At 41.2% G+C, this 23,935-nt stretch overlaps 1 protein-coding gene across 6 annotated transcripts in view; it reads right to left on the bottom strand.

Annotated features, from left to right (window-relative positions):
* WWC1 (WW and C2 domain containing 1) overlaps positions 1-23,935 on the bottom strand; it is a 290,220-nt gene that overhangs the window by 66,231 nt on the left and 200,054 nt on the right. For all 6 annotated transcript variants that reach the window (XM_073620708.1, XM_073620705.1, XM_073620707.1 and 3 more), the window contains 2 exons: positions 12,678-12,767; positions 1,353-1,894 (listed from right to left, as the gene is read on the bottom strand). In XM_073620708.1, the coding sequence (XP_073476809.1) occupies positions 1,353-1,894; positions 12,678-12,767 (632 nt within the window). The remainder of the gene's footprint in view (positions 1-1,352; positions 1,895-12,677; positions 12,768-23,935) is intronic.

Below are 23,935 nucleotides of genomic sequence, written 5' to 3'. Positions count from 1 at the left end.
TACTCACACTTTGTTAGTATCGATGGGCTGCTGTTATGTCTCCAGAGGCCCTGCTGAACCTGTTGACCACACGGCAACATGGCTGCCCTTCCACTTCCTGCCTATAAAAAATAAATAGGACATAATGAGCGAGCCTGCGCCCTCTAGTGGCTGGAGGAGAAACCACAGCCCACACGACTAAGAAGTAAACAGCATGATTAAACAGCACACTGCCCCCAGTGGCCAGCTGGAGAACAGACAGTCAGATCTCTCTTTTTTTTTAAAGAAAAACTGCAAACAAATGCAGACTTACCATTCCTGCTGCAGGACTCTGAACAGACGAAGAGTCCAATCTTCATCCATCACGGCGAGCTTTGTCATAAAAGACCTTCATAGACTGGGTCCCCCTTAATGTGGGGTCCACTCCCCTGGACCTGTATAGCACCCTGCAGGAAATCACCTCGGTCAGAACAAACACTGCACAGGGCTCCATTATGCAGGGTCCAGCGCCATAAGGCTGCATTACAGGCAAACCTTGAGGAATCTTCTCTCCCTCCAATGAGGCTCAGGTACCATCCATTTTGGCTGATAGCTTTTTAGAATGGATCCGACTGATGTCCATGATTCCTATTAGAAATGTCCAGACCTCCAAGAGCACATGTATCACATCAGTGACCACCACCTTACAGACACTGGAGAAAAAAACGATGTGCTTCCTGTGTAGGAGGGGTTATATAGGGGAGGACTTCCTGTTTGAATGTTCTGATTGATCTACCAGTATCCATTCACCTATAGGTGGCATATAACCCAAGTAGTTATTAATATAATAACCGGCTTTGTGTCCTGTGATGTACAATAAAGAAAATAATAAACATGCCTATACTACTTATTTGCTCTGTGCAATGGTTTTGCAGAGTAGCCTGGATCCTCTCCTTCTGGGGTTTCCCGCAGTGCTGCAGGCCCCTCCTTTTCATTGGGTGCCCCCACGGAAAGCCGTTTTTCAAGGGGGCTCCCGAGTCCCGCTGCTGCGCCCATTGACACAGACAGCGGGACTCAGCCTTGCATCACAGCTTTTGATTGACAGCAGTGGGAGCCAATGACTCCTGCTGCTATCAATCTGTCTATGGAGGAGAGCCACAGTGGCTGGAGCCGCTGCTCACGTGCACATTGCTGGATCAGAAGGTTTTTCATCTTAATGCACAGAACGCATTAAAGTGGAAAACTTTAAGGCTTTACAACCACTTTAAGTATCCAAGGAAAGGATGCTGCACAACCTGTGAGGAAGGCCTGAAACTCAAGCTCAGAAAATAAATCCATCATGTGTATAATTATATATATATAATTTTTTTTTCTTTTAATGTGGTTTTCTTTACCTTGTCCAATAGGTTTGCCTTCTACTTCCTGTTCATAGCTTCCTTCTAGTGGCTTCTTTATTGGCTCAGCAACAAGACCAAGTTCTAAAAATTGCCTGCTTAAATCAAAATCTTTAAAGTCCATATGGCTCAAGAAATCATCTCCACTGAAAAGGGACCCAGTTACAAGGGGTGAAGAAGGAGGAGATGGTGAGGAAAAAGAAGACCTAGGAGATAAAGATGTCACAGATTTCGGAGTACCAGACAAAGACCTCAAGGCCTGGATACGGTTTGTGCAATCTGTCTTTTGAGACTTTACCACTTCATTTTCATGAATAGTGGTGATCGAGTCAGGTGGTCTATAACCAGATGTCCCTTCTTGTAGCATAAATTCAACTTTGTTCTGGTATTCAGTATCTAGCTGATCCAAAGGTTCATAGTACAAATCCGTAAAGCTTGCTGATGTTGAAGAGTCTTGGCTGGAGGTGACCAGTGATCCCCGACTTGAAGCAAGAGATCCAGGACTGCTCCCAGATGAAAGTGACTGAGTGCTAGTAGAAAGGCTAAAATCAAGAAAAGATTATAAGGGTTAAAAAAGCTTTAAAAAAAAACCTAGAATCATATCTTATTTACTTGTTTCCTTGCCCTACATATGAATATAAACATTTAGCAGTAACATACTATTCAGACTGCCAAACTACAGCCAAAAACTAAAAAAAAAAATCACTGCTGTTAATAGAGAGTAGACTAAATAAACCATCTTTCTTCAATTTTGTATCCCAGTGTAATGCTCACTATAGTTTTTCTCACAGTTAACATGACTCCTATACAACCCTAGAAAATTGGATGAGGCTCAAGTAGTCTTTTGAAAAACTTCCTGTACTGCAAGGTTTATAGTACAAAGAAGATAAACCTAACTGATTTAATACAACTACCCAACAATGTGGGATAAATGAGAAAAACTATGAGGTAACTAGAATGCTAAGCAGAACCATCAATTTGGATGTAATGCTGTATCTAATACTTTTTAATTTTACCATTCATTTAGTTAGGCCCCTTTCACACTGGGGCGGTGGGGGCGTCGGCGGTGAAACGGCGCTATTTTTAGCGCCGCTTTACCGTCGTTTTTGCGGCGGTATTCGGCCGCTAGCGGTGCGGTTTTAACCCCCGCTGGCAGCCGAAAAAGGGTTAAAACGGCTCGCATAGCGCCGCTACAGCCGCGGTATAGCCGCGCTGTCCCATTGATTTCAATGGGCAGGAGCGGTTTAGGAGCGGTGAATACACCGCTCCTTCACCGCTTCAAAGATGCTGTTTGCAGGAGTTTTTTTTCTCTCCTGCCAGCGCACCGCTTCAGTGTGAAAGCCCACGGGCTTTCACACTGGAGAAACAGCAGCGGCAGTTTTAGGTCAGTTTGCAAGTGCTATTTTTAGTGCAATAACGCCTGCAAACCGTCTCAGTGTGAAAGGGGCCAAAGTCTTCATGCCTAACTGTATATTTACTAAAACACTGGTTAAATCAAAGCACTCCCAAAGCCATTTCTAATGCCAAACCCCTCATTGTGACACTCCATTTTTAAATAAACGGTTACAATAAACAACAATTTATACACAAGCCATTCATAATCACCATACCCTTGCTAAACCTGGTAATCATAAATTAATGTTGTGTATAAACAGATGCCATGTGATCATGACCATGTGACGTTTGTTTATATACAACATATATTCAGAATCACCAGGGTCAAGCAAGGATGCAGTAATATTGAATGGCGTATCACATTAGCCATTTATGACCATAATGTCCTTGCTTGACCTAGTGATCAAGAATGGAAGTTCATAAACAAAAGCCACTAATGATCACTGGGTCATGTAAGAACATTGTGAGCATTGGTAAAAAAGGAAAAGAAGGGAAACCAAAGCTCATCCAAAAAGAGTCCCACAGACATAGGTCTCAGGGATGTGTGTAAAGTAATACACTCATCGCTGAATGTAATGACCTGTAGAGAGATATTGATTGGTAACCATTACCTGGAAATAATACATTTAAAGCTCCAGGATAGTGATCCTCTGAATAGAAAAGGCATATACACAAAAAAAAAAAAAAAAAAAACGGGAAAGGGGTTCCCAAAGTTATTCTTCAAAAGAGGATTCATAGGTTTTGGGACTAATCATCTTTATTAAATATCCACGATAGAAACACATATATAGACAATATGAAATAAGAATATAAATACCCTCCTACAAAACATTTAGTTTAAAATTAAGACAAGAGAGTCTTAAAAGAGACACCGGTGTCCACCACTGTCAGCCATACACAACTATCATTCATTCCATCCAGACGAATTAACTCAACAAAAAGGGGAATTCTAATAGAGGCCTAGCTCAGTCAGTTAAGGTGTGTAAAAAAACTACACTGATTCTGAAAGACAATTGGATAATAGGTAGCCTTCAGAGATCCTATTGTTTGTTGAGAGTTCAAAAAATCAGTTCAGAAAAAAAAGAGTATCAAGTATAATTTCTTTGATCTTCATTGGGGCATATTTGAGTAATGGAAGGCAAATGCAGGGAAGAGTTCATTCATGAAATACTCAGCAGAGACACATTAGTTAACTGATTGACAGGTGTATGAGTGTAGATCGCAAAGGGACAAGTGAAGGATAAAATCGGTCAGAGAGAAAACACGGAATTTATGCAATAAATGTTTTCCCCTTTAGTTTAGGGGGAACTGATACAGCTCACTGTTTAGACGTCTTTTACCGAGTGTTTGTATTCCTTGTATTTTAAGTCCATAGGTGTGGTCCAATCACTCAACAATGAAACCATAAGGAAGTCTGGATAGGATCATCAATGGAGATTCTGATAAGGGGCTTTATTTCATACATGAATAATATTCCTCTACAGGAGTTCCTCCAGACAGAGTGTCTTGAAATGGTATCTCGGATGTCTCTGCATGCCATGCATAGAGTATAGGTTGGTCCAGTCCAGATCTGCCCGATTGATCCAGAAGATACTGAATACTGGGGATGTATTCTGAACGGAACTTGGAGTGGATAGATGGGGTTCACACCACTGAAGACATGTGAGAGTCTTGCTTGCTTACATGTTTCGCTGGTAAACCAAGCTTCCTCAGAGCATGCGCAGTTGCCAAGAGTGTATCATTAAGTATCCATGAGCTTGATTAGATAACTAGAAATCAGTGTGGATGTCTTGTTTAACCCTTTCATGACTAAGCCTATTTTTGAAATTTGGTGTTTACAAGTTAAAATCCATATTTTTTGCTAGAAAATTACTTAGAACCCCCAAACATTATATATATATTTTTTAGCAGAGAATCTAGAGAATAAAATGGAGATTGTTGCAATATTTTATATCACACGGTATTTGTGCAGCAGTGTTTTAAACGCAAATTTTTGGAAAAGGGACACTTCCATGAATTTTAAAAAATCCAAACAGTAAAGTTACCCCAATTTTTTTGTATAATGTGAAAGATGATGTTACGCCGAGTAAATAGATAACAAACATGTCGCGCTTTATAATTGCACGCACTCGTGGAATGGCGACAAACCATGGTAGCTATGAATTTCCATAGGCGACGCTTGAAATTTTTTTTACGGTTACCAGGTTAGGGTTACAGAGGAGGTCTAGGGCTAGAATTATTGCTCTCGCTCTGACGATCGTGGCAATACCTCACATGTGTGATTTGAACACCGTTTACATATGCGGGCGCGACTTCCGTATGCGTTTTCTTCGCTGCGCAAGCTCGCGGGGACGGGGGCGCTTTAAACACTTTTATTTTTTTTATTTATTTTTAGACTTATAAATTGTGTTCTAAAAAAAAATTTTTTTTTTTTACTTTTATTGCTGTCACAAGGAATCTAAACATCCCTTGTGACAGTAATAGGTGGTGACAGGTACTCTTTATGGAGGGATCGGGGGTCTAAAAGACCCCCGATCCCTCCTCTGCACTTCAAAGTATTCAGATCGCCGAAAACGGCGATTCTGAATACTGTGTATTTTTTTAAATTCGGCGCCATTGGCAGCCGAGTAAACGGGAAGTGACGTCATGACGTCGCTTCCGCGTTTACATTGAGAAGGCTGGAACGAAGCCGCCCACAGCTTCGTTCCAGCCCGCCCACAGCCGCTGGAGGCAGCCGTTTGGACACTGGGCCTCCCGATCGCATGGGAGGCCCGGTAAGAGCGGCGGGAGGGGGGGCGTCCCCTCCCGCTCCTCCGGTATAACAGCCGAGCGGCTTTTAGCCGCATCGGTTGTTATATACGGGTAGCCGATCACCCGCTCGAAACAACGGTACCGGGATGATGCCTGCAGCTGCGGGCATCATCCCGGTATAACCCCCGAAAGCCGAGTACGCACATATGCGTACGGTCGGCGGGAAGGGGATACTGCGACTAATTCGACACCTAGTCTCACATCATACAGACATAACTTTCACCCAGTGCTTTCACCCATTGCCAGAATACTAATGCACATTAAGTATACACTAGTTATTAGACCTATTTGGAACATAACACAGCCATGGTTTTAATATCACAGACCATGGGTTCTACTGATAGCCAAATAGTGTCAAAAATAATTACCCAGCCACAAGTAGAAATGAAAATAAAAATAAAAATGAAGACTAAACTAGATCCAAGTTCAATCTAGAGAAATCAAAACGAGGCCCTAGGGGCCATAGTACCACATACCCCAAGCGTAGCTAGATCAACACTATCAGAGAGCAGAATGACAAAAACCATATATATTATTTATTTATATATATATATATATATATATATATATATATATATATATATATATATATATATATATATATATATATAGCAGGGGGCGGGCAGTTAGGAGATAAACATCTAGTGGGATTAGTAAGAGTACGCTGAAGATGTTCCTAGATCGGATGTATATAATCAGGATATTAAACATAACCTCCACATCATGTTCTAAAACAAGTAGTGCACATTTCAGAAAGTTCCAGATGGTAGGAAATTAGATCACATCAATTGAATTTATCACTGTTCTAGGAATACTGACATGTTGCATTCGTTGTTTAACCCTGTAGGCTGCATGCTTCTCAAATTAATGATCCACATTTTTTCCATCTGATACAGTATCTTGTCAAAATCACCTCTTCTTGGAGGTAGGTTAAGCCTATAGATTCCTTTACATTTAAGGCTAGTTGGTTTCCCACCATGGGCTTTCAAAAAATGTAATGACAATGGATGTTCATCGTCTTTTTGAATAATGCTTTGGACATGTTCACCGATTCGTATTTTAAGCTGTCTCTTTGTCTTGCCAACGTAGTTCAATCCACATGGGCAGGTTAGCATATATATAACCCGGTCTGTTAGACAGTTAATGAAATGATTGATCTTGTAGTGTTTCCTACCATCAGAATCGTTGAACATGTCAGTTTTGTCTACATATTTGCAGATATGACATCTGCCACATGGGAACATGCCTTTAAGTGGAGGGAGGTCAGTGAGCCAGCTATGTTTTTTAGGTCTGCGATATTCAGAATGGACCGGTTTGTCCTTCAGATTGGGGGCTCTTCTGGCCATCAGTAGGCGTCTATCTCCGAGGATAGGGGCCTCAACTAGGATGTGCAAATGATGGCTAAGAATATTTGTAATCTGTTCCCACTGTGCTCCATATCGGGTGATTATCCTTATCGGAGTAGATTTTGTGTTTTTTCGAGTTTCCACTTCACTGTCGGCCAGAAGTTCCACCCTCTCCGTCCGAAAGGCTCTTTTATTTGTCTTTCTAATGGAGATATGGGAATAGCCCCTGTCTCGGAACCTTCCATATAGTTCATGTGTTTCATTTTTAAAGTCATCCATATCTGAACAGTTTCTCCTGATACGGAGAAACTGACCAACAGGAATCCCCTGTATGAGTGACTTTAGGTGGTGAATTTAGGCCAGTAGCAGCGTATTTGCCGCAGTTCCTTTCCTGAATGTTTTTGTCCTTCGTTTTTCATCCTTTACATAGATGGTGAGGTCCAAGAAGGGCAGAGCCACCAGATCATAGGAGAAGGTCAAGCGGATATTTCGATTGTTGTCATTGAGTTCATCAATAAATTCAATTAAATCTTGGGGTGACCCCCATACCATAAACACGTCATCGATGTACCTCAGCCACAGGCGACAGTGGCTGAGGTACATCAACGAAGGGTAAACTAGGTCCTTTTCCCAAAGTCCCAAATGTAAGCATGCATAGGAGGGAGCCCAAGGGGCTCCCATTGCTGTGCCTCTGATCTGTTGATAGTTAATGCCAAAAAACTGAAAACAGTTGTGTTCAAGCATGAACTTCAGAATATCCACAATGAATTTTGTGAGGCAAGCAAAGGGAACTTGGATTCAAGGAAATGGTAGAGCGCCTTGAGGCCCCAGTCATGCGGAATCGAGGCATACAACAATTCCACGTCGATTCCCACAAGTATGGCCTGTGGTGGAAGAGTGAAGTTCTCAAGACTGTGTAGAACATCACGTGTGTCCTGTACAAAGGATGGAAGATCTTGTACTAGCTCTTTTTTCAATGTATCCACATATTTTCCAATCCTTTCTAGAGGGCCTTTAATAGTCGAGACAAGTGGCCTTCCTGGTGGTCTAGACATGGATTTATGAAGTTTAGGGATCGTGTAAAACGTAGGGGGTGTTAAACTCATGGACAGTTAGATATCAGTCATATTCTTTCCGTGTGATAAGGTGTTCTTCTAGGGCAAAACTCAGTTTAGAATTCAGGTCTACTACAATCTTCTGAAAGGGATTGGATGAGAGCCTTCGATATGTAGTTTCGTCTTGTAAGAGGCGTAATGTTTCTCCCTCATACAGGGTCTGTGAGAGTAGGACAGTATTGCCCCCCTTATCACTACTTTTAATTATAATATCAGTGGCCTCCTCCAGTTCCTTACAGGCCCTCCTCTCTTCTTTAGTTAGATTATCGATCCCTCTCCTCTGCCAATCTACTTTAGAGAGGTCCTTTTTAACCTGTTCTAAGGAAAGGAATGGATTTTTCTGAACTGATTTTTTGAACTCTCAACAAACAATAGGATCTCTGAAGGCTACCTATTATCCAATTGTCTTTCAGAATCAGTGTAGTTTTTTTACACACCTTAGCTGACGGAGCGAAGCCTTTATCAGAATTCCCCTTTTTGTTGAGTTAATTTGTCTGGATGGAATGGATGATAGTTGTGTATGGCTGACAGTGGTGGACACCGGTGTCTCTTTTAAGACTCTCTTGTCTTAATTTTAAACTAAATGTTTTGGAGGAGGGTATTTATATTCTTATTTCATATTGTGTGTGTGTGTATATATATATATATATATATATATATATATATATATATATATATATATATATAATATATCTTTCTATCGTTGTGGATATTTAATAAAGATGATTAGACCCAAAACCTATAAATCCTCTTTGAAGAATACCTTTGGGAACCTCTTTCCCGTCTTTTGTGTATTGTGATTATTGGTGACTTAGGATAAAAAACAATTTAAAAATAAAATATAAAGCACGTAATTTTTGCCTTTTTCGGGGTGTATGTTGCTGTTGTTTGAGTTTGTTTAGACAATAAAAAAAAAGCTACTTAGTTTTCAGGTGTAGAAATGCGGGCTGATTTGAGGTCTGAAGGTGCAGAAATTGGGGTTCTTATATAATGATTTACATGCCATTAGCAGTAATACTACAAGTGCAAAAATTGAAAACTAGGATTTCTGTGTGCGATTGTTTACTGGCACGCTAGCTGTCTAATTGCTATAAAAAAAAAAAAGACACAATGTGCAAAAGGTTGCTGTCCCCCGATTTACCCGGTGTTAATGGTCCAGGTTGTTACTTTCACATGGTTTTGTTTCATGTTGGCTAAAAACACTCAAACAACAACAAAATACACCAAAATAGAAGTTAAGACACAGAATGTTTTCAGTTTTTTAATCTTATTTTGCCATTTTTAAACACAACATACACAATGGTATGTAATGGACCACACATGGTGTGATATAAAAAAAAAAACAAAAAAAAAAACAGCTTAAAACACATCTACGTCCATTCACTTGTGCAACTATAATTTTTTTGGTGTAGTGACTTTGTTCTTTGAGTAATTTTAAACAAACAAAAGTGTATGGAAAAGACATCTTAAAAAATGTGAGAATTTTTTTGTGTGCATTTTATATCTATATGTAAAAAAAAAAAAAAAAACAAATGCCAATAAAATACAACAAAAATATGTAAAAAAACACTTAGAAGCCACTCACAAGGACCACTGTAGTCTTTCTTTTTAATAAAACAATGGCATTGGTAGCAAGCAGACCCTCCTCAGAAAGTAATAACTGAAAAAGCATGTGATTGTTTGCACAACAGCACACAGCAGCAAGTAAACTCTGGAATATCATTTTGCAATGTATAAAACCGATACTAAAGGGATTTTTTGTCAAAAGTGGAGTATGTACTCAGAAAAATAGTTTTTTTGTTGTGAATGACAAACACTTTTTTTTTTTTTTTTTTTTAGGATTTTTATGCATATTAAGTTCTCTTATTTGACCAGCCTCGTTTTGGATTTTAGGTGTTTACATGTTTAAAACAGAAAATGCTAGAAAATTACTTAGAACCCCCAAACATTATATATTGATTTTTTTCTAACACCCTAGAGAATAAAATGGTGGTCATTGCAATACTTTTTTTTGCACCGTATTTGCGCAGCGGTCTTATAAGCGCACTTTGTTTTGGAAAAAATTCACTTTTTTGAATAAAAAAATAAGACAACAGTAAAGTTAGCCCAATTTTTTTTATATTGTGAAATATAATGTTACGCCAAGTAAATTGATACCCAACATGTCACGCTTCAAAATTGCGCCCGCTCGTGGAATGGCGTCAAACTTTTAACCTTAAAAATCTCCATAGGCGACGTTTAAAAAAATTCTACAGGTTGCATGTTTTGCGTTACAGAGGAGGTCTAGGGCTAGAATTATTGCTCTCACTCTACCGGTCACGGCGACACCTCACATGTGTGGTTTGACCACCGTTTTCATATGCGGGCGCTACTCACGTATGCGTTCGCTTCTGCGCGCGAGCTCGTCGGGACAGGGCGCTTTAAAAAATTTTTGTTATTATTTTATTATTTATTTTACTTTATTTTATTTATTTTTTCACTGTTTAAAAAAAAAAAAAATTTGGATGACTTTTATTGCTATTACAAGGAATGTAAACATCCCTTGTAATAGAAAAAAAGCATGACAGGTCCTCTTAAATATGAGATCTGGGGTCAAAAAGTCCTCAGATCTCATATTTAGATTTTAATGCAAAAAAAAAAAAAAAAAAGTCGTTTAAAAAAAAAGACACAAAAAAAGTGGGCGGAGCTGACGTAATGATGTCGCTCCGGCCGTCCTATGGTATGGAGACGGGTGGGCGCCATCTTAGCCTCACTCGTATCCATACTGAGGAAGGTAAAGGACCCGATAGCCTCCGCCGCTACCAACGGCTCCGGTAAGCGGCAGAGGGCGCAGGAGAGCGGCGGGAGGGGGGGTGGCACCTCTCCCGCCGCCGATAACGGTGATCCCGCGGTGAACCCGCCGCAGAGACCACCATTATCGTGTACAGAACCGCCGGCCTTAAAGATGGATACCTCGGTTGTGGCAGCAGCTGCTGCCGTTACCGAAATATCCATCTTTAAAGTAATGACGTATATATACAGTGGCCGGTCGGTAAGTGGTTAAATATTGACTGCTGCGTCAGGCTATACTGTATGGTTAAGCATTTAGAACTGGGCTCTCTTCCTGATCTCACAGGTTAGACTGAGATCAGTGGGAACCATTGGTGCCAGTTGCTGTCAGTCAAATCCTATGAGGAGGAAGTGGGGGGGCATGGCCAAGCCGCACTGTGTGTCTATAGATGCACACAGCCCAGCTTTGGAGTACACCTGCACATGTGCCTCAATAGCACATAGCTTTCTATGGGGGCACACACAGAAAGAGCAGGAGGAGTAGACAGCCCCGGCAGGGGACCCCAGAAGAGGAAGGACTTCTCTGTGCAATATCCTTGCACAGAGCAGGCAAGTATAACCCTTTTTTTATTTTAGGGAAAGCAATAGGACCTTAAAGTGATACTAAAGGCTCGCTTTTTATGTTTTTTAAGTAACAAATATATGTTACACTTACCAGCTCTGTGCAATGGTTTTGCACAGAGCAACCCCAAACCTCCTCCTCTTTGGTCCCCTGGCAGCTCTCTGACCCCTTCCCCTCTGAGTACTCCCAAAGCAAGCCGCTTATGTATCCATAAGACACACAAAATGGGGCTCAGACCTGCCCTCCCCCACTCCCTCCTCACTGGCTGGGATTGACAGCAGTGGGAGCCAATGCTGCTGTGTATGAGCCAATGAGGAGGGAGAGAGCCAAGAGAGCCTTGGCTCTCATGCACATCACTGGATTGAGATGGGGCTCAGGTAAGTATTAATGGGGGGGTCTGCACACAGGTTTTTTTTTTACCTTCATGCATAGAATGCATGAAGATAAAAAAACATTTAACCTTTACAACCACTTTAATATTACTTGAATATTAAATTCAAAGCTAAACCTCACCCAAAAGGGCAACTTCTGCTCTTCCTCCTCCATTCTCCTCCTTTAAATTTGGCACATTATCTTTTGGGGGGGGAGTGGGTACCTGATTTTGACAGGTACCTGCTCTCCCACTTCTGGTCAGATCACTGCAGCAATCTATGCAGAAGCCCCCCTCTCCTGTCTTCTGGGACACTTCACAGGTCCCAGAAGACTGAGACCAATCACAAAGCACAGCACAGCTCGCAGTTGGAAGTAGTCAAGATGCCGGCGCCTGCGCTCAAAGCCCATTGAAGGATCAAGTGAGGTCATCACTGAATGAAGGGGCAGGTAAGTGCCCTTATATTAAAAGTGAGCAGCTACAGTATGTGTAGCTACTGACTTTTAATTTTTTGGGGGGAGACTGGAGCTCCTGTAAGTGTCTACCATTTAACAGAAATGTTATTTTTCATACACATTCTTAATTATTTAAAAGTTTATTCAAAAGTACTTTTTATTGGGATCTTTGGCTCCAAAATTTCTGAGTAACAGGCTTGGAACAAGCGTGAAGTCAGAACTCCTAGACTCCAGACTGCTTCATTCTTTCAGTACAGGTTTCCTTTATTACTGAACCAATAAACGTGCACTAATCATGCTTTAATTTTCTCGGCAGTGCATCCCACGCATGCAGGGATTCAATTACTTTCCATGTGCAATGGTACTACACACTGTCTAGCACAGTACATTTCACATTGTATATACAGAATACTGCTTTACTGTATTATTATTTTGTAAATACCTTCTCAGTTGTATGTGCAGTGTTGCCATTAACCTGGTTGTGTCTTCCAGTTCTCTAACCAACTGATTCCTTTTACTGCTCATCTTTAATCTAAAATAGGAAAATGTAAATGTTAGACATTATTATAACGTTTGGGTAATTATATTAGGTTTGTTTAAAAAATAGAGAAAAGTGGACCATAATAGTAATGTTTAGGTAATTGATTTTCTTTTTTAAAAAAAAAAAAAAAGAGGAACAGATCATAATAAACTTGTAGCCATTTTCCTGCACTACACTGATATATTCATGTTCTGGATTTCACAGTGGGATTCTATTCAGAAGTACCATAACAACTTTTTAGAACAGCATCTGTTGCTTTGACTTTATGTGCAGAATTTTAACACATCTGTAATAGGTTTGTTTTACAGAATACTTTATTAATCCCAAAGGGAAATTGTGAAATTGTTTTAGTAACAGAATTTGATGCAGATGCAGTATAAATAGACTAAGCAAGTTGTTTACTATGCATTCAAACTATAACCTATTTTCCCTAGGTTTTCAAGAAAAATCTATAATATGAAAGCAAAGGTTCACCTTAAGGAACATGTTATCCCCGTATTTAGGGAATAACACGTATCCTGTTCCAGTTCCTGCCCCCCTTGACCCTTTACCATTGCAACAGCAGGAAAGGGGGGGGGGGGGCAGCTGTACGGGGCTCCACAAACACAGCTGCACCATTAATTCACAGGGATCTGTGAATGGGTGAACTACAAGTCTGACTGCCACTGCAGCAGACAGCTTGTAGTTCTCTATGAACTACGAGTGCAATTATCAAAATCCCCTATATAGGTAGTGGCAGAATGCTAGAGGATGTGTTTGCAGAAGCCTGACATTGCACCTGTGATTCAATGAACATGAGTGCAATGCTTTGCAGGCACCTGTAAGAAAAAAAAAAAAAAAAAAAAACTTTTTTCTTGCAAAATATGTACATTTATTTTTTTTTCCCTTAAAAGCTGAACTTATCCTTTAATTTCACACAATTCTGTCTAACAGGGTACCAGCCTGACAACTGCTAAAGTTTATAGGTTTACCTCACAGTAGACAATATAAAAATATTCTAAGGAATATTATTGTTTAGTCTTGTACATACACATACCCTTTAAAACACCTTAAGACGTTTTGTAACTTATTTTTATACAAGTACAAAACAGAAAAACAGTCCACAATATTCAGCACTACAATACATCAGCACCAGTAAGCAATGCAGCTCCTATTAGGTACATGGACATAACCATTCAAGGAGACAACAACACTATGGGGGTTATTTACGAAAGGCAAATCCACTTTGCACTACAAGTGCACTGAAAGTGCACTTGGAAGTAAAGTCGCTGTAGATCTGAGGGGGACATGCAAGGAAAATAAAAAACAGCATTTTAGCTTGCACATGATTGGATGATAAAATCAGCAGAGCTTCCTCTCATTTCAGATCTTCCCCTCAGATTTACAGCGACTGCACTTCCAGTACATTTGTGGTGCAGTGGATTTGCCTTTAGTAAATCAACCCCAGTATGTTATAGACAGCTGTAAACTCAAATATATGATCCCCTCAAGGGCAGAGAACAAATATACAATATGAGCACATGATCCCTTAGAGGCGAATATGTCCCCCCCCCCCCCCCTCAGAACTATCAAAACAACATACAGATACTTAATCAGATACAGTAGATTTATCATGTATCCAGCCTCCCCGCACCTTATCAAATTTGGTTGGTACACCCCTATTGGCATATGTAGCCTTGTACAAAGGTAACGCTTTATTTATCAACACCTTCCAAGCCATTACAGAGGGTACTACAGTTTTTTTTCCATGAAAGGATAATTATTTTTCATGCATAGTAAAAAAGTAATGTAAGTAGCGTACAAATTACCTTTGTAGGAGCTAACGGGTCAATCAGGCCCAATAGACAGGTTTCAATGGAAGGATGAATACGGATAGTCGTGACCGTCCTTACAAATTGTACAACCTCCATTGTTTTTTGCAACTTTAACAAATTCACAGTGGGCTGCCTAGCGCATCTTTAGGGAATCGCAGCTCAAAGGAAAATCTGAACTTTCAAAGCACATATTTGTAAAATGCAGTGGTTTAAGACCAAGGTATTAAGCAATCCCTTTAATGGTGTCCCTGGTTATCTGTAGTGTAAAGAGAATGTTTGTTCTTGTGTTTTGTATTTAAATTAGCATGTGCATGGTAATAATTTGTATGCAAGTGCTGGGTAAACTTCTTGGAATTATTTTGGCGAGTTTGACCTTGTTGTTCTGTGTTCATGTATTTATCGGTTTTATACAGACTCTCTGCTAATAAGATAATTGTCAATACGTGTTAAAACTTTCAGTCACTAAAAAGAAACAAAACCTGCCTGTACATCTAGTACCCTGTTTTGGACATATTTAAAGTAAAACAATATCAAGACTTTCATTTTATTTTGTATAGAGTAAAGGAGGGTTAAAACCCCTGACAGATGCTTTTTTTTTTCCTTTTCCCCATCTGTGTCCCATAGGGGAGATTTCTTGTCACTTCCTGTCCTATAGCCAAAACAGGAAGTGATAGAAAATCCCTGCAAAAATGGGAATCTCTTCTGGTCCCCCAGGTCACCAGAACTAGTGCCCCATTGGAAGATTTCTCCTCTTACCATTCTGAGGACAGGACAACCCAAAATGTGGGATTTTCTTTTACTTTCAATAATATTGGTAAACAGCACACAGAGAGAGTGAATCTCCCTAAGGCCACTTTCACACTGAGGCGCTTTTCAGGCATCTTAGCTCAAGCCACTTCAGTGTGAAAGGCCGAGTGCTTTCACACTGGGGCGGTGCGCTTGCAGGACGGAAAAAAAAGTCCTGCAAGCAGCATCTTTGGAGCTGTGTACACACTGCTCCCAAACCTCTTCTGTCATTGAAATCAATGGGCAGCGCTGCCGAATCGCCTGCAAAGCGCTTCGGCAGCAGCTCTTTGCAGGCGCTTTTAACCCTTTTTCGGCCGCTAGCAGGGGATTAACAGTGCCCTGCTATCGGCTGAAAAGCGCCCCTAAAACGATGATAAAGCGCCGCTAAAACTAGCAGCACTTTACCGTCAAAGTGGCCAGTGCCTCAGCGTGAAAGTGGCCTAACAGGGGCAGAGGAAGCAATAAAAACTCTCCATTACATCCAAAAAAGAAAAAAGTTTTGCCTTTAGTTATACTTTAAAGAGGGAGTCTTTTAATTATTTTTATAAATGCAAAAAAGACAAGCAGTCATTTTGTTCTAGACAAAAAGGCCTGGTTCACACTTGTGTGGGTGGTTCCCACTGTGGGTCCACACACTATTCCCACTGCAGCCACCTGCACAGAAAACGTGGGAGATGCCTGTGGGTGTCATTAATCATAATGGTGCACGCACAAGAAATCGCAGCAGTAGCTTCCTTCACTGGGAAGTTTCAGTGTGGACTGCGATTTCTAAAATTATGCAGGGACCTTTTCCCTGCATTTTCAGGAGCAAGGCAGCCTGGCGTGTCCATGCTACACGTGGCTTGCAGAGCCGCAGTAGTGTGAAACAGTACGAAAAAAAAAAAAAAAAAAATCAACTACAGTGGGATGTGAAGGGTGATTTGTATATCTCAAGGTGGCTGGGAAAGTACTCAGTGTGTGTGGAGTGTGTGCTATCAAGCTTTATTAACTGAGCTACCATACACAAACATTACATATCCGAATAAAGCTACAAATAATAAGCCTACAGTCACAAACATTATATATAATAGTTACAGTTCAATACTAAAGCACTGCAGTTGGAAATGTTACTTGGTCTGATGTAAGGGGGTAACTCTGGAGGTATAATGTCAGTTTTAAATGGTGGCAGTGTAAGTATAAGGAGACTGCAGGTGTGGTTTTAAAAGGTTTTTTAAAAGGTTTTAAAAGAAGCAGCAACTGACCTTTTGAGGCTCTACATACAGCAGGCTTTGTAATCACCTGACAGGACCCACCATCGTATGTACACTGTTGATGGTCACAATGAGGGTGAGGTGCTGTAAACTTAGTTTTTAGGGCTGGAGTTGGTTGACCCCAGCAACATCTTTGTCCCCTAGCAGTTCATCTTTCTGTCTCAGCAGCATGTCTCTGTCCAAAACCAATGCAAAGAAAGCACTTAGGTAGGACTTAGGACTCATCCACGCTTGTCTCTATATTTTATCCATCCTCCTTACCCAAAATGCATTCCTCTACTGTTTTTTTCAGTCTTGCATTCTGGCAGGCTTAGCATTAACCAGTTTCATCTCCATCTGTTTTCAATAGTCTTCATCCTAGGTTCACAACTGTGTCCTGCAGTAATGCATGTTTTTTTGCACTTTAAGACAACCCAATCCTCTGAATGTGCTGGTCAATGCACATACATCACACCAAAGTGCAGGTGTCTTCTTGTTTTTTTTAAACATAGTACACCACAATGCATGGTAATACAACCTCAATTCCAAAAAAATTGGGACGCGGTGTACAATCTGCATAAAAACAGAATGCGCTAATTTGCAAACATCATAAACCCATATTTTATTCACAATAGAAAATAGAAAACTTATCAAATGTTTAAACTGAGATAATGTACCATTTTAACTAAAAATTAAGGTCATTTTGAAATTGATGGCAGCAACATGTCTCATAAAATTTGGGATAGGGCAATAGAAAGCTGGCAAAGCATGTGGTACTAATAAGGAAGAGAAGGAAGAACATTTTGCAACTAAATAGGTTAAATGGTAACAGGCTTGTAACATGACTGGGTATAAAAATTTTTTTTTTTTAGCGAGTAAGAGTGTGTCTGAAGTAAAGATGGGCAGAGGTTCACCAATCTATGGAAAGCTGTGTCTAAAATTTGTTGAACAATTTCAGTATAATGCTTCTAAAAGTAAAATTGCAAAGACCTTATATATAGTATCATCTACAGTCATCTCTGTGCTAAGGGACAAGTCTGAAATGCAACACTGAATGCCCGTGATCTTCGGGCCCTCAGATGACACTGCATGAAAAACAGGCATGACTCTGCGACAGGCATCACTGTGAACACAGTTCTCTGCGCCATCCAAAAATGCAAGGTAAAGCTTTATAATGCAAAACAGAAGCCATATATAAACATGATCCAGAAATGCTGCTGTCTTCTCTGACCCAGAGCTCATTTAATATGGTCTGTTGCAAAGTGGAAAAATATTCTGTAGTCAGACAAATTAAAAGTTAACATTCCTTTTGGCAACCATGAGAACCACGTCCTCTGAACTTAAGAGGCGAGGGACCTTCTAGCTTGTTATCAGAGCTCAGTTCAAAGGCCTTCATCTGTGATGGTATGGGGGTGCATATGGAATGGGCAACTTGGACATCTGGAAAGGCACCATTAATGCTAAAAGATATGCCCAGGTTTTAGAGGAGCATATGCTCAGGCAATAATGGAACAAAATTCCTCTCCCAAAACTCCAGTAACTGGCCTCCTAAGTTCCCAGACTGTTACAGCCTTGTTAAAAGAAGAGGGGATGCTACACCATGGTAAATATGGCCCTGTCCCAACTTTATTTGGAACTGGGGTCATACTTTGCCAGCTTTTTGATGCCCTGTCCCAACTTTGTGAGATGTGCTAGTAGCTAGCCTTCTCACATACAGTTAGCTGTGACAGGACAGTCTTGATGGCTGAGAGGAGGATTGGGACTACAATGTATCATACTTACTTTCTCATGCAGAAATGTCATGTTATATTCAGAATGTGTTTGTGTTTTCCTGCTTTTTGTGAAATCCTGTTGAGGCTGTAACTAATCTCTGAACTTGTCTCCAGCAGCCATCTTGGGGAAAACCTCATGTTCTGAATGGTACCAAGCTCTCTCGAGATTTTGTCTACCATTTACTGTTAGCTTTGATATAAAAAAAAAAAAGAGCCCAGCCACCATTTTGAGAGACAAGTGTGTGGAATTAGTGAGGGAAAGATACAAGGCTTGTGAGGGAAAGCTAGGCCTTACTCAGGGAGAGGGTTCCAGCCTGCAGGGACAGAACAGGGATCCTCAGGAGTCCTGCCTATTGTCAGGGCTGGGCTCAGCCCTTCCTTCTCAAAGCTGGCCGCTCAGCTGTTGGCTAATTGCCAGCTCTTTTCTCTCCACAGTGACTCACCTGTTGAGGATATCCTGCTCGCCAGTCCTGTCTACTTAAGCTGTCCAGCCCAGATGATTGCCTTGGTCACATCTCTAGAGATGCTCTTTTGTGTTCCTGTTAAAGACTTGCTTGGCTGACATTCATTCTGGCTCCAGATCCTGCTTGCTGTTCTACTACGCTCATCTCTCGCTCCCTGATGTTTTGGCTTGTCTGACTATCCATTTCGGTTCCTGAACTCTGGCTAGGTTTTGACTATGTTTACTCTGTTTACCTTTTTATTATTATTATTATTATTATTATTATTATTATTATTAAACAAGTGTGATTTAACTGTACTTCTGTCTCAGTCTGATTCATGCTTTCTGAAACCTTTTAGTACTACTGCTGTGCATGTGATAGAATATCATCTGAGACAGTGTATCTTCCTGTTAAATCGTCTCTGCTGCTTCGGTGGAACCTGCTTATGGACACCAGCCTATAGCAAGTAAACAATATGTGCCTTGTATACCACAGATGTGCCTGAAGAGAGGAATAACAACTACCGTGCCTGTTTACTGAGCTGCATTCTGTATCTTTGGTGAAAGGACTGTGAAACTGGGCCTTATAAGCTAACAAGAGAACTGTTTACTCCACTTTTGTAAATATAATATCCACTGCTGCTCATCTAGCAATTAAAGTCACTTCATTGAGCGCATGTGCGGCTGGCCGGAGCAGATGTGCCTCTGAGTCGCTCCGCACACCCCCCCCCTGCAGAAACAGCTATCATTAGCATTTCCACGTCTCACCCACGGCTTTTCGCTGTCCAAACCTCCTGAGGTGAGGACCGGGATTATTTTGGATGCAACACCAGCCGCGGATTTAGCCCCAGAGCGGCCCCCGCTATCATTCCCAGGCTACAGGAAGGGAATCCAAGATGGCGACCGGCCATACTACACGAGGGATGCCGGCGCCCAGAGAGGATAAGCTGCCCTCACAGAAGAGGAATACTAAGCACCCAGGGCAGAGCAATCTCACGATCAGCCCTCAGATGTCCTCCTCAGCTTCAGGTGAGCACACAAGCATGCAAGGCTCACCCCCTAGCCCCCCCTCACAAGCTGCAGCCATATCACCCAGACAGGACTCTCATACATCCTCTGTTCTGGATAGAGAAATGGCAGATCTCTTCTGCAGTCAGCCCAGCAGCCAAGAACCAGATCAAGACACTGCCACTGACTTCCCTGCTATTACATCTGCTCAGCCACAGTACTCAGGTGATCCAATACTTTTGGCACGCTTTGCTGATTTATTACAAAGGGAACTGGCTAAAGCTACTGACAAATTAGCCTTGGACATAAAGCAAGATTTCCAGGAACTGGGGAATCGGTTAGAAAGCATTGAATCAAAAGTAGATGATACGGTTCATAGAGTGTCCCAAAGCTCAACCATGATAACCGATCTACAAGATCGCCTTGAGGAAGCATATTCAAAAATCGATGATCTCGAGAATCGCGCCAGGCGCTATAACTTCCGTATACGGGGCATTCCAGAAAATATAAAAGATATCACATCTGTTACCCATTCACTGATGCAGGCGGCTGTACCGGATATTGATGACATTCATATGGAAATTGATCGCATCCATAGGGCCCTGATACCTCCAAAACCTGATGGCCCTCCTAGAGATGTTATTGTTAAACCACATTTTTTCCAGATCAAGGAGGCGGTGATGTGTCATGCTAGAGAAAACCCAGATTTAGAGATAGACGGTCTCAAGATTCAAATATTTGCCGATATATCCCAGGCCACTATTCAAAAACGACGATCGTTTAAACCCCTACTGTACCTCTGATCCAACGCAATATTCGATACAGATGGAACTACCCCTTTAAACTTTAATTTTCTTTCAACGGCAAGTCCTACTCCTTTTCTACATTTGCTGATGGTGAAACAACCTTGCTGAAATTGGGATTCATCTCTTACAGCCCCTCATCACAGAATCAACATGGATCCGACCAACCTCCTCCTCCACACTCCCCTCTATGGTCTGCAAAACCGAGAAGACCGGCGAGGACATCAGCTTCTTCTCGTGTACCCTGAGAACCTGGCTCATCTTACTGGACGAACGTTTCACTAATGCGGTGGTTTCTCAGTGGTCCCGATGCGGGACATTAACCACTGCTTTTGTCTGTTTTTTTTTTTTTTTTTGGTAATTTTGAGATACCAAAGGCCTGTTGCCTAAATGTTCTAACCGACCCTGGAGTGGTTAGTTTAACCTGGTTCGCACATTTTCTTTTTCAGGTTGGACTTCTGATATTATTGTTCATCTCATTAAGTTTAATGATATCATAATTTCTTTAATTTGTGGCCTTAATATGTTCCCTAGGTTGAGATGTGGGGCCAAAATAATATTTGAATGTGTCTTTACTGCTGAGGGGTGTCTATGCGCTCTCCCCCTTTGAAGGACTCTTCCCATTATTTATTTTTGGTGAAGACTCCTCCACACTCTGAGCTTCGGCTCTGAGATACTTGCATTGTTTGTTTTTTTATTTTTTGATTGTTTTACATGATTTTTCACATTGCTATACCGTATTGTTCACTGCCAGGGGTTACCTGGCCTGACCACTTTTTTGTTTTTTTTGTTTTCTCTCTCTCTTTCCCTATTCTTGTTTTAACCTTTTCTACCACTATTCTTTCTTGAGGGTCTCCTGGAGGTTCTTCTGGTGCTCCCGGGTCCAGAGGTTTGCAGATCGGCGGGTGAGTCTGTTTCTCAAGGTTCAACTGACTGTTTCCCATGTCTAATATAACATCTATTCTTCGGAATATCCGCCTACTAACTCATAATGTTCAAGCATTTGGATCCCCTGCTAAACGGATTAAAGCCTTTGCACATTATCGCTCTCTGGGGGCAGACATTGTCGCCCTCCAGGAGACACACTTTCCCTCCCTATTTACCCCTCGCTATCATCATAGGGACTATCCGCTTTGCTATTATGCCAATGCGTCAGAAAAGAAAAGGGGGTTGGCCCTCTGTTTCTCTTGACGTGTATCGTTTACAGAAACCAAAGTTATTAGAGATAAAGATGGGCGTTATCTTCTTGTCAAAGGTCATTTAGGGGAATCATTAGTTACCTTCCTAATTTACTACGCTCCCAACACCAACCAAACCGCATTTTTTCATTCCCTCCTACGGTCCATGGCTCATGAGTTTGAAGGCGCAGTGATCCTAGCAGGTGACTCTAATCTAGCTTTAGACCCTCTTAAAGATAAATCACATATTACGGGGCTTCATCCCCCCCAGAGTCATAAATTTGCAGAATTGCTTTATCATTATGACTTAGTAGATGTTTGGAGGGAAATTAATCCTACCGCTAGAGATTACTCTCATTATTCAAGAGCACATGGACGCTACTCCCGGATTGATCACGTGTTTTTCCTCTCGGGACTGCTACCTAAATTGAAGTCCGCTAAGATACTATCTACCCCCTGGTCGGATCATGATCCGATTTTGGTTCAGATCTCAGACCTCGCTAATAGAACAACTAACCCTCATTGGAGGTTGAATGAATCCCTCCTCGGTGACGAATCTCATTGTCTTGAGATTGCCACTCACTTGCAAACTTACTTTGATATTAATAACCCAGGAGATACGTTCGCGGCCATCAATTGGGCTGCACACAAAGCCTCTATCCGGGGAGCTTTTATTCAACTATCCTCCAGACTCAAAAAAGCTCACGTTGAATTGATCTCTTCCAAGACCAGGGAGTTTGAAGCCTTAACTAAACAACACAAACGCTCTCCATCTCCTAACTTATTTACTAAATTGGAACAATCTCGCTTAGAACTTAATTTATGTCTCACTACTAGGGCTGAGAAGCAACTAAGGTGGTTGAATCATAAATTTTTCACCTGGCGGGACCGTCCGGGTTCTTTATTAGCATATAAGCTTACCCTTAGACACGCTCACCGGGCACTCCCCAAAATAAGATTGTCAGGAGGTCATATTTCTCAAGACCCCCAAAAAATTCTTCGGGAATTCCATGATTTTTATGCTGACCTTTACAGTAATCCTCGAAACGTGGACCCTTCATCTGTTAGGGAATTTTTGGGGCACCTTCCTCTTTTATCCATCGCAGATGATCATAAAGATCTTATGGACCAACCTTTTACGGGCGAAGAGATTTGTGCTGCTATTAAAACACTGTCACTCCACAAATCTCCTGGCCCAGATGGTCTCCCTAACTTATACTATAAAAAATTTTCTGGTCAACTGGTTCTGCACATGGCTCTTTATTTTAACTCCTTGCGGGATGGAGAAACGGTCCCGCTAGATGAAAATAAAGCATATATTAGTGTTATCCCTAAACCCAACAGGGACTCTACTGATGTTCGGAATTATCGCCCAATCTTGCTAATAAATTGCGACTTAAAGATCCTTACGAAAGTTCTGGTCTCCCGCCCAACATTTTTTTTAGATCACTACATTCATAAAGACCAATCTGGATTCATAAAAGGGCGTCAGACCCTAGACCAAATTCTTAGATCCATAACCCTAATTTCTGCTGTAGGGTCTAACTGGGACGCTCCATTTGCCCGGGAACTTTTGCTCCTTTCATTGGATCTTAACAAGGCCTTTGATAGCCTGAATTGGGATTACCTTTTTATTACCCTTGAAACCCTAGGATTTGGCTCTACGTTTATCTTTTTACTAAAAATGCTATATTGCTCCCCAATAGCCCAAGTTTCTATTAGAGGTCATAAATCACCATTATTCCCTGTCCAGCGAGGTACGAGACAGGGATGCCCGCTCTCCCCTCTACTATTTGCATTAGCAATAGAACCCCTAGCTATGGCGATCCGTTCCCACCCTGATATTTATGGTATTCATTGTGGCCAACAGGAACACAAATGTGCATTGTTCGCCAATGATGTTCTTATGTATATTACCAAACCCCAAGTAACTTTACCCAACTTGCTATCCCTCCTAGATAATTTTTCACATTTTCTGGCCTATGTCTGAACTCCCAAAAAACAGTCACTTAACATATCACTACCCCCTGCTGAGGTGCAGATTCTCCAAAATAAATTTAACTTTAAATGGATTCTTGGTTCTCTTCCGTATCTAGGAATTCAATTGACTTCATCTATAGAAACCAT

Source organism: Aquarana catesbeiana, linkage group LG03, assembly GCF_042186555.1.
Source record: "Aquarana catesbeiana isolate 2022-GZ linkage group LG03, ASM4218655v1, whole genome shotgun sequence".
NCBI lineage: Eukaryota > Metazoa > Chordata > Amphibia > Anura > Ranidae > Aquarana > Aquarana catesbeiana.
The sequence above is the reverse complement of the archived record's forward strand: the minus strand, read 5'-3'. Positions and strand labels throughout refer to the sequence as shown.